This window comes from Diceros bicornis, chromosome 12, assembly GCF_020826845.1.
Source record: "Diceros bicornis minor isolate mBicDic1 chromosome 12, mDicBic1.mat.cur, whole genome shotgun sequence".
Classification (NCBI taxonomy): Eukaryota; Metazoa; Chordata; class Mammalia; order Perissodactyla; family Rhinocerotidae; genus Diceros; species Diceros bicornis.
The window spans coordinates 55,661,536-55,673,359 of record NC_080751.1 but is presented as its reverse complement, the minus strand read 5'-3'; the positions used below and the strand labels follow the sequence as shown (position 1 = coordinate 55,673,359).

At 51.2% G+C, this 11,824-nt stretch overlaps 1 protein-coding gene across 1 annotated transcript; it reads left to right on the top strand.

The window, feature by feature from the left end:
* The first annotated feature begins 731 nt into the window (after positions 1-731).
* TCF23 (transcription factor 23) lies at positions 732-4,321 on the top strand. The gene is made up of 3 exons (XM_058550676.1): positions 732-978; positions 1,738-1,980; positions 3,811-4,321. Exons 1-3 carry the CDS (start codon positions 757-759, stop codon positions 3,988-3,990), a joined length of 645 nt encoding a protein of 214 aa, XP_058406659.1. The 5' UTR covers positions 732-756; the 3' UTR covers positions 3,991-4,321.
* The last annotated feature ends 7,503 nt before the right edge of the window (positions 4,322-11,824 follow it).

Here is an 11,824-nt window from a genome sequence, read left to right as displayed (position 1 = left end):
GTGCCTGGTACATAGCCATCTAAGAACATTGACCTGTTAGGAAACTAGTCAGGGTGTGGTCATAAACTGGGGCACCAATAAAACAGGGAGACATGGGCCCTGGGCTCTGTGGGGTTTGAAGATGTCCTCCCAAATGATGGACATAACCGGAAGGATGGGCAGCCTTTCCCCTGGCAGAGCTGGGGGAGGTATCCCGGGGAGGAAAGGTAGAGTAAAGAACTGGGCTGGAAGCAGGAGGCATGCTTGAGGGATGAGGGGAGCACCCTGGGGCTGGAACGTCATGTTCACTGGCAAGAGGAGCAAAAGTCCTTTCAGGGATGTCACAGGCAGGCTTCTGGCACAGAGAAGGCGGTTCGGGGCCCTTCCACGGACTTGAGCCCCAAAGCTGAAGTTGCAGGTCTATCACAGGACTACTGTCAGGGTCAGGCAAGGCTCCGGGAAGGAAGCTGCCTTCCCACCGTCCTCCTGCCTTCTTCAGCAGGGGCCTCCTCCCAGGGCTTGGCCACTCCCAGGATCCAGCACCCCCACCCCTCAGCCAGTTGGGAGGCAGGCAGGAGGCTTTCTGCGGGGGCTGTGCCGGGTGGGAGGTTTTCCCGGAGCAAGGAGCGAAGCCGGACTGAGTTGGCGCCAGCTCCCTCAGATGTAGACATAGCTGACTGGATGACCAGCCTGCCCCAGCTAGCTTGAGCTCAAGGGCTCCCTCAGGCACTGTGTTGTTGTCCTGGGGGCTGCAGCACCACACCCCAAGGGTGTGGCATGTCACAGAGGGAGGCCAGAGGGGCACCAGCCATGCCAGGAGTGGGGCAGAGCCGGGCTAAGGCCACGCCGCGGTTGCTAGCAGGCACTGACAGGAAGAGGAGCCGCCTGAGCAGGGCAAGGCAGGACCTGTGGGAAGAGACCAACTGGAGCAACAAAAGGTGGAGCAGAGCTGCCCCTAGCCCGCGAGAGGCCAAGGCCAGGAGCCTGGCTTGCGGCAGGGTAAGGAGATACTGGACCTGCAGAGGGAGCTGGGGGAGGTGGGGTTTGGAGGGGCTGAGATGGCACCTTTGATGCTAGAGTTTCGCTCAATACTACTGTCCCTGCCCAAGAGAGGGGGCACTGGCCCCTTCGACTCCAGGGCTCCATGCTTGGGTGGTTGGGATAAGTCAGAGCTGGTCTTAACCAGCTCTTTGAGCCACACCAATTCACTTCTCTCAAGGAAACTGAGGCCTGGGGGAGTGATGTGGATTTCCCAAGGCCCCAGAGCAGCAGTCAGTGGCAGAGCCAGGACTTCGGCCTGTGTGTTTTGACCCCTGGTTTGGTTTCCTCTCCTCTTTACCACAGCTGCCTCTTCTTCCCGGGACCTGGCTGGGCCAAGGGTCAGCCCTACAGAGCAGGGCGTGGCTCTGTGCTTCCTGTGGCCCAGGACACCCTGCTAAGCAGGATTCAGACTTGAGCATGGATGGAGCAAGGGCCAGAGGAGGCAGAGCGGAGCATTAGAGAGAGTATAGGGCTCTCAGATTCTGAGCCAAGCTTTGCCATCCTGCTGCCATCTGACCCCAGGCAAGGCCTTCTCTCCATTTCCTCAGCTGTGAAGCAGGGCAGGGCTGAGAGTGGACAAAGAGGGGGTGAGGCCCTTTGGTCTATGCCATTCAGTGCACCACTACTCTGGTAGGAAACCTCGCACTAGAACGCTCTTAGAAACCAGGGGCCCATGGAGGTCCAGTCAGCCCCGCTCACCTGGGGTCCTCTGTGCAGAGCGAGGCCAGTCCTGAGAATGCTGCGCGGGAGCGGAGCCGGGTGAGGACACTGCGCCAGGCATTCCTGGCCCTGCAGGCCGCTCTGCCTGCCGTGCCGCCCAACACCAAGCTCTCCAAGTTGGACGTGCTGGTGCTGGCCACCAGCTACATAGCCCACCTCACCCGCACGCTCGGCCACGAGTTGCCTGGCCCAGCCTGGCCACCCTTCCTGCGTGGACTCCGCTACTTACACCCTCTCAAGGTAGGCCATGGGCCCAGGGCCTTGGGGAAGGGAATTTGGGATGGAGGGACACTGGACTCGGGCCCCCTCCCCTGAGCGGAGCTGGTATTGGGGCTAGCTGCTTCCTGCTCTCTCAGAGGGAGAGGAGCCGGGGCTGGCTCTTGAGGCTGGGCTGACCCAGTGTTTCTCATGGGGTGTGGTAGGGGTGGTGATTGGAAACAGCTTCGTAAGAATGTGGTTCCTCAAGAGGAGGGAATTTAGGGAGGTCCCAAGACTCTGGACGCTTAGAGGTAGGGAAGAAAAAGGAGCAGGTTCCAGGGCTGGAGCCTGGGAAAGGAAACCACACCTAGGAGAGTCCTAGATTCCAGGGGGGCATCACCCCATCATACAGTACCTTGGTGTCCTCTGGACTTCTGCCTCAGGAAAGATCTCCCTCTGGGGAATCAGTGGTCTAAGAAAGCATTACTCTAGAAGCAACCAAGCTAGAGGGGTGGTGGCCCCCTAACCCTCGCAGTAGAGGGGGAGGGGCGGGGCCTGGGCCTGGGAGGAGGGGGGCTTCCTGCATGCACCACTTGCCAGACTGCAACTTATCTTTCCTGAATCTCAGTTTTATTTATGTGAAATGGAAGATAACATGAGCCTTCTTCTTTTCCAGGGTAGGAAATGAGATCATGAAAGAAAAGTATAATTAACAATAATCACCATCACAATAACAGCTAACATTATTTGGGTGCTAAAGTTATGCCAGGAGCTGGTTTAAGTGCTTTAGTGCATTTTAATTTTTTAATCCACACAAGAACCAAATGAGGATTACTTTACAGACAGGAAACCAAAGTTTAGGGAGACCAGTAGCCACCAAGCAGGCCTGGGGGCAGCACTGCAGGCTGCTGCTTGCAGAGCGTAACTGTGTTGTAAAGGAAGGGTCATCTTTGCCCTCTGAGGATAGAACTGTAATGGGGTCAACTTTATTTTTATGGAGGATAATTTTCACCATCTCTCTCCCCTTAACATCATAGTTCTGAAAGTCTTGAAACTTGAGATTTTTTTCTTCCATGCAAACATAGCTAAAATGCAAGAATTTAAGACTAAATGGGGACAACTCTGAAATGCCAATGGTGGCACCTGGTGCAGGGTCCTGGGGTGGCATAGTCGTTTCCTTAGCTGTAAAATGGCGGCCAAGGTAAGGCCCTTGCATGTAGTAGGTGATGGATAAATATGTTGAAGAATGAACAAATGAGAGCCCGGTTAGGTGGAGAATTCTGGCAGCTAGGTGGGGTGGGGTGGTTAGCCAGGAGCAGTGCCCCCTCAGCCCCCAGGTGGAGGGGCTGCCAAGAGGAGGGCAGACTTCAGGGCAGAGTCAACCTGGAGTTTTCTGGGACTGCCCACACTCCTGCTGGAAGGATGGACAATCTTGGGGGTCCCCCGCATAGAGGGAGCAGGCAGCACTGACATCTGGGGCCAGAGGCACCTGGGCCTGGGGCTGGGCAAGAGAATGGGTCAGGACTGTTCAGTGTCAGAAGAAGCTTCTCCTTTCCCGGCTCTGCTGCCCTCTTCACTGCCCAGCCCCTGGCTGTTGCCAGCTCTGCCGTCCACCTCCCTCCCCACTGTGGGGGGAGGGAGGGCCCTTGCTCTCCTCAGACAGCTCCTCCTGTGCCTCTCAGCCAGGCTCAGTGGTCAGGAGAGTGTGTGGGGCCACAAGTGGTGGTGAGCCTGAGACCACTGTCCTTAGAGCTGTCATGGTGAGGAAGTGTCCCAGGGAGGGGGGCTAGGGAAGGCCCAGTTTTGGGTGCCAAGGTACACGAGGGGCTGCAATGGTGAGCATCACTCACTTCCCATCCTTGTGTCTTGCAGAAGTGGCCGATGCGATCTCGTCTCTATGCTGGAGGCCTGGGGTGCTCTGGCCTTGACTCCACCACAGCCACCACCTCGGGCCAAAGAACAAAGGAGGCAGAGGTCAAGCCCCCAGTCTCTGGGGAGGCAGCTGCTCTCCTTCCCACCAGGCTACTCTCACCAGCTCTTGGTGACAAATGATCATCACAGTCACTCTTTCCTCCCAGACTGCAACTCGAGGTTAGGGACCTGGATTCTCTACCAGGCCCTGCCTGTCTTCACTCTGACTCTCACCCATCGGATCTGACTGAGCCTCAGCTCCCAGGTTCCAGCACACAGACCAGGCGAAGCAGCGGGCACTTCTGTGATGGAGAATACTCAGGAGCACCAGGGAGCAAATCCTCATCTTGGTACCCAGGGGATGACTCCCCAGTGGCTCTTCTGTGGCAGCTACAAGGGAAGTGGGAGAGGAAGGGGTTTGATTGGGTTGGAAGTTGAGTTAGGGCACCGCCCCTTGCTTTTCTCCCCTAAGGTTCGCACAAACCATCTGAAGATTGCAAGAAGACAGACAGTGCTGTGCAGGTACAAAGGGAGGGGCCTAGGATGGCAGCAGCTGTGGATGCTGATGGGACAGCCAGGGGCCAGACAGGCTCTCGCAGCTGTGAGTGTGAACAGAGCTGGGCAGGGGTTGTGTTGCCAAGGGGGAAGCTGAAGAAGGGAACATGATTTGTTATTGCACCACGAGATGCTTACTCCACGTCAAAGAGGCAGAGAAGAGTTTAGGAGTCTTTTCTCTGCATTATGATCTCTCCAGCTACCCCTCATCACTCCATTTTCTCCCTCTCTGGGCCCTGCACCCTTCCACTCTTTTCTTGATATGAATTATATTTACAGGTTAAGCCATAAAGTTTACATTGCTTACATTCCAGTTTCCAGAGAGACTTTTAGGTAGTCCCAGCTGCCTAGTTTGAGAAGATCTTATCCCCGAGGCAGCTCTGCTTTAACTGAACCAGGCAGCATCTTAAGGCCTCACATGTGAAGGATATTGATAGACTCAATTATACCCTTGAAGGACCTTAGAAGGAGAACATGTATCTTTTCCAGGGAATGATAATTATGGTCTTCTCTTTCCATTATGTTAGAAAACTAACCTCCAGGGAAAACAAGATAGGCCTGGGTTCAGTGGGTTCCTTGTGTGATTTGGGCCTAAGGCTTCACTGGCTCTGGAGTTATTTCTACAATCAATCTACAAATTAGCTCCCTAGGGCCAGCTCCTCCGCAAAGGCACTGCCCTCCCAGGCTTTCCCTAAGTCTTGCCACAAGATGCCATAAATCTGATAGAGTCTTAATGGAATTTATCTCTGGCCCTGAAGAAACAATTTGAGGAATAATCACAGAGTCTACACATACTGAAAGTAACTTTCCAGATCAGGTGTAGCTTCATATCAGGCACCTGAAGTCTAGACAGAGAAGGAACCACTTTTTTGTTAAACTTCAGCATCTCAGAGTGGGAGTGGATAGGCCAGACCAACTGGAATCCCAACAGGGATGGCCTTAGACAGAAGCCACCATTGCCATTGTGAGAATAAATGAGATTCTGGGCAGGCGGGGATGGTGGAGGGTCTGGGTTCTGGCGTGATGAGCTGCTATTCCTCCACAGGGCTGGCCAGGGCAGCAGGAGAAAGGGGGCAGAGGGGGTGACTCAGCAAGTTGGGGTGGAGGCAGAAAAGGAGACACAGAACGTCCAGCCGTGGCTGCATGGGATGTGGGAGAGCAGCTGGACGGTGGCTGGGAGCCAAGGGGAGAAGGCCTTGGCCAAGGCTGAACTCGTAAATCCACTAAGTCTCTGCTGAGGGGCCTGGAGAGCTTGTGCAGAGCTGCTTCTGGGCAGCTGGACAGGGCCAGGCAGGGGCAGAGACCAGGTGTGGGAGGGCATGAGCACAGTGTTCTTCACAAGACCATAAAAGTCCAGCTTGAGTGTTCTATTTTTAAAGCCAAATAGCAGAATCTTCCTGGTTGAGTTCAAGAATGGTAGGAAGAGGAGCAAATGAATTTCTTCCTGAGCTGGTGGCATATAATCTTTTTCTGGGGATAAAACTGGGGAAGCTGGCTTTGGGTGTGCAGTGGGGCTTCTCCTGTTAACTGAGGAGACTTTGGTTTGGAGCTTGCCCCACCCCACCCTGCTCAGAGTCAAGATTTTGCCTATAACATCAGGCTCCTCGGGGTGGACCACATTACCCTGGTGGAGAAGACAAGAGGACAAAAGAAGGATGAGGCTGGTGGAGGGCTGAGGAAGGGCAAGTGCCATCCTTAGAAGTTTCCACGGCTGCCTTGGGCTATTTCCAGGCAAAGCTGTTTTCCTTAGTTGCTGGGACAGTTCTGTGGGGTCCAGAGGCCACCTCCTCCAGCTGGAGAACACCCAGCACAGTCAGGCCAGGGAGCAAACAGGCTGCAAGGGGGCAGGCAGAGCCAGGGGAAGGACCAGGGATGAAGGGGAATAACCAGAGGAAACATCAGGTCGGAGACTTGCATCCACAAATGAACCAGAATCAGGAGTAACCCCCTTAGCCTCTGCAGTGAGAAAGAAAAAGACATGCTCACTGGGAGACTTTCTATTTCCACCAGGGCTAGGGGATGTGGGGTGGACGAGAGCAGTTGGAAGCAGCTGAGATTCAGGTCCAAAGACAGCTTTTATTCCCTGGGAACAGGGGTAAGTGGGAAAGAGGCTCCAAAAGGAAACAGGGGCACAGGTGACAAAATGACACTCAGGTGGCCTGGCTCAGGAGTCAGAGGGATGGCTGGTCCACCTGGTTGTCTTGTACCACCTGCGCCATCCCCAGGGGCCCATGACTCAAGGTGGGGTGGAGTCAGTGACGGTGAGGACAGCTTCCCCAGACTTGTGCGTGTGCTTCCTGAGGAGCAGCAGAACTGCAGGGCAGAGCCTTAGAGGCTGTGGGAGAAGCAGAGCTGGCCAAGGGGTGGAGACTGAAGATTTTACCAAATAGAGAACTACAGTAATTAGAAATAGAAACTCTAGTCTTCTCTGAGAAATTCCTTTTCTCTTCCACTGGAAGGAGCCCAGCTAGGATGAGTCAAAGGGCGCTGTTCTCTCGCTTTTGTGGCACAAGCCCTAAATCCAGGGCCCCTGCAAGCTCGTATTCTAGATCAGGGTTGGCAAACTGTGGGCAGTGGGCCAAATCCAGCCCCCACCATCTGTTTTGTAAATAGGTTTTTATTGGAATAGAGTCACATCCATTTGCTTACATGTGATCTATGGCTGCTTTCCTGACACCACGGCAGAGTTGAATAGCCTGTAAAGCGAGAGACTGTAAAGCCTACATTTTTACAGAGTTCCTGTGAAGGAACTCTGGCCATTTACAGAGGAAGTTTGCTGACCTTTGCTGTAGATCAGAGATATTCAAAGTGTGCTCTAAGAACCCTGGGGGTCCCTGAGACCCTTTTGGTGCTCTAAGTGGCCAAAACTATTTTCACAATACAAGATGCTGTTTGCCTTTTTTCACTCTTATTCTCTCACCAGTGTAATGGAATTTTCCAGAAGCTGTATGACATGTGAAAATGCAACAACAGAGGGCATGTAGAAGTGACAGGAGAATCTAGCTGTTACAACAGACATTAAAGATATTTGCAAAAATGTAAAACAATGCCACTTTTCTCTCTAAATATTTTCCAGGATGGAAAATAATTATTTTTCATAAAAATGTGATATATATTCATATCTAGTGGGTTAATGTTATTTTAAATAAATATTTTTTTAATTCTCTATTTTAATTTGCAATATGGTAAATATCAATAGATATAACCCACATAAGCAAAAGTTCTTCCGAGTACTACTTTTTTAAGAGTATAAAGGGGTCCTAAGATCAAATATTTTTAGAATCTCTGCTCTAGAATAGATTGGTGATGGTCAAAGAAAGTACCTACCCCACCCCCATGACCCTGTATGTGACAGCTCTACCCTCTGCCTAGGACAGACACAGTGAATTGGTCCTGGTCTTCGAGAGACAAAGGGTTTAGAGTGAGGGGGAGTGCCTGGCAGAGTGTGGACAGAGGCCTTGGGCCCTCAGTCCAGATCACAGTGAGGTCTCCTGGAAGACGAAGGTGGGGCTGATCCCCTGGTGGGCTGAGCCTTCCTCAGGCACTGCCATGGCCTTCTTATCACAGCTGCCCCTCAGCATCCCATTACTCATCTTCTCTGGAAACATAGTAGTGTCCACGGAGAGGTCCTGAGGAACACAGAGCCAAGGGAGCGGGGTGGGGTGAACATGAAACAAAGGAGTGCTAGAGGAACTCATGCAGAAAAGGTGAAGGACCCTGCTTTGATCTCGACTAGAAGGGGGATCAGCAAGGTGGGCAGGGTAGACAGGGAGAAGCAAAGTGCAGGGGTCGGGGGCCCAGCACACTGTGTACCTCTCCAGGCTAAGACCGTTCTGCCCACCAAGCCAGTGCCCCTCTGTGGGAAGGAGCCCGGGCAGCTGCTGTGGGACAGTCCAGGCTCAGGCAAATAATCAGCAAAAGGCGTGCTGGGGGAGGAGAAAGAAAGGGATGGAAGGGAACCTGGAAGGTCCGGCAGTAGTCTGCAGAGGGAAAGGAGGGGCCAATCTGGACAACATAGGTCCTACCTGGCTGCAGCTTCTGCAGTGAAGTTGCTTCTGACAGGACATGGGCAGGAGGGCAAGGAGTCTTGGCAACACCGGGTAAATGGTCCGAGGGTTCAGGGTCCGGCCCCGCATTCCCCCTGAAGGCAAAGGCGCTTCTGAGTCTCTTATCATGTAACCAGTGTACACCCAGCAAGCCCTCTGTTCTCGGGGCTCTGAGCCCCCAGCCTCTGCCCACCTCCTAGAGCTCAGCCAAGAAGACTGACTGTTACAGACACCCAGGAGCCCGGAATTCCCTGAGCTCCAGACTTCAGATTCCCTGAGCTCCAGACTTCAGATTCCCTGAGCTCCCTCCCTCTGCCAGTCCTTGTTTCTCTGTGCACCCCCCCACACCCCCCTCACCAGTGAGCAGACTGCCTGGTCCCCTGACCCCCGCTGGACTCAAGGCCAACCACAGGTCTCCATGCTCTGGCCTGCAAGTGGCGTCCAAAAGAACCACCAGGGTCCCCGCTTAGATGATGAGAAACACCAGGAGTGAATACCTATCTCCTCTTGGTTGAGCCTGGGTTTCCTACTCCCCATATCCCCAGGCTGGCTGCTGGAGGTGCCCGAAAAGTGAGAATGGGTGCTTCCTCTCTCTGGGAGCTCTGCCTCCCCAGTCTCAGGTGGGGAGAGGAGCCCCCCAACATGGCAAGGGGTCAGTTGCTGAGCAGCGAAACAAAGGACAAGGGACCACGTCAACTGCCTAGGGCAGGAGCTGCAGGATTATGTGTAACCCACAGGAGATACTTGAAAGATGGAGGAGCCGACCACCAGCCACCAGGGAGATGTTAGTGGGGACAGAAGTGGTCACTAAGGACCAATGCCATTGAATAAGCTGAGAAGTTATGAAGGGGCAAAGACGATTGAGGTTTTTTTAATCTACAAAAAATTATGATCTAGGAATCAAAATAGAAAGAATCCTCCACATTAAGGATACTGGAAGGAGAAAAAAAAGTTGAGTAAATCAGGCTAGCCCAAACAACAGCAGTTATATCAAGGTTTCAGTGGGTCAGAACCTCTGCATTGGGTCCAAGTTGGATGAAAATAGGTTCTATGTCACACATCACAGAAACCACAGCTAACTGTGTGGTGGCTGGCAGAGCCCCTGGAGCTCTGGAGTCCTGGTAAAAATAAAGGTCACACTCTAAAGATGCAAATTTTGACTAGGGCTTGGGGAGGGAGCCAGCCGTAACTGATGCACCCACGACAGGAGAATATAAAACTGTCAAGCTCTGATATGCTCTGAGAAGAAGTGCAGTAGCATAAACCAGAAGATGAAGCAAAGCTCGGCTATAGCCGCTGAAGTGTGGGCATGTGCCAAGCCTGCTGGGAAGGGCTACATCTCATCACAAGAGGCCGTTGGCCCTGACACTGGGAGGGCTGCCAGATGTGGAATGTGCCAGTCAGCAAAGCTCCTCTTCCTCCACAAGGCGAGGCTGGTTTAATGTGATTTGCAAACACAGTTGTAATACTCCACCAACTGGCCAAGGAAGTGAGGCTCCCTTTTGACCCATCTCACCAGGTGCCTATCGGCAACAACGTGCTGCCACCATTATTTCCCTGGACATAAGGGCAGGCCAAGATAGACCTATTTTGCTTTTGGAAGGACATCGTAAAATTATGCCTCATACATTACTATAAAGTGAATATCTACTTGTGCTTTTGAAAGGTAAACTCTACATGGGAAAAAAATAGTGTTACTAAAAAATTATAAAAATACTAGGCTGTATTTTGATGATTACAGGACCCAGGGTTAACAGATTTTCATGGGGTTCCTGTTATGTCTGAGCCATGAGGGGGCAGTGGGGAAGAAGACTGGATGGCCGCTTTTGAAAGGCAGTGTCACTTTGCAGAAGAGATCTTGATATTGCAAATCCTCCCAAGAAACCAGCTGTTAGAAACATTACCAGTGAGGTGATGGGGTGTGTTATTAACACCATGCTTATTTAAGACCTAGCACAGAAAGGGGCTGGCCTCATGCATACTAAAAGAAGCCAGAGCCATCAGTAGCCTCCCAGACGCAGTAAAAATCCTAAGTCAATCATTATATGTTGGTCCTCTTAAAGCCCTTTTAAGAAAGAGAAAAGTATTCTTTCTAACTTAAGAAGATAGAGAGTCTGGCAGGGCTTTCTGCCCTACTACCTTCACTGGAGGATTTTTTTTTTCTTTAAAGCATTGCAAGGATCTTTGTAAAAGGTCAGAACTGGAATTATTCAGAAGCTGCCCACAAAGACCTAAGTTGACAAAGCATCTATGTTGAAATATCCTCTCCGGCTTTACCAGAATCTTCTCCACTTAAATTTACATCCCAAGTCAGGGAGATCATCTATTTGGAAACAACTTCTAGCTCTTACTAAATTGCAAAATTGTGAAAGAAGATGGCTCTAATCTTGATAGAAGGGTATTAATGAGGTTGATCAGTTCTCCCATAGCCTTTATTTTCTCTCAACTTGATGTGGTTCTGGATGATCATCTCATTATGCAGTGCAATAATTGCTATTCTTACAGAGCTTTCATTCAATTTATGCTCAGTTATGACAACTACGCAATTTATAGGAGGATTTTCTTCAGGGAGCCCTAAACAAACATGAAGAAACAGAAGGAAAGAGAAAACAGGTTTGTAAAACATACCTGACCGACTGCTAAAGTAGAAATTACCTGCCTTATAAGGTTCCTGCATGAGTGACATGTTTTCTAAGAAAAATTTTGGATTTCCATTTCTGACAATATAATGGACTAAATGTGCAGAGAAACCCTCCTGGTACAGAACACTCAAAATGATGGACAAAATATTAAAAACATATTTTTAAATGCATTGCTGGGCTGGCAGAAAACTAAGGGAAAGAAATAAGAGAAAAGAGAGCTTAAAACCAGACGTGGTAAGGCTTCACTGAGTCTATGTTGACTTGGTGGTATCTGCAGATTCCTGGTGCCCAAGGCCAGGGTTTTAACAGGTCGAATTCGGGGACAAGAGACAAAGCCTGGGGCCCATACAAAATGGAAAGCTGGATCAGAGACCCTGCCATAAAGCTGGAATCCTCAAAAGGCAATACCCTCGGTGAGTAAAAGAGACATGAAGATACTTGCCAGGTCTTGGCTCAGGTCAGTGGGAGGAAGTCTCTCAGAGACTTCCAAGCCCTTAAACTTTTGGGGAAAAAAAAAAGCCAAAAATTTCAAGTGGTCTCAATTTAGTAGTGTTTCTAGGCACAAGCAAGCACAATTCTTCTCTGGAAGGACATACTTTAAATTCAGACTTTGAAGGATTCCCATAGATAAAATTCCAATAAACTTGAGCTCACAGCAACCAATTATAAAAATCAGAAGGAAATATGCCACCATAAGCAAGCGACAACAGAAACATTGAACTGTAGAATCAC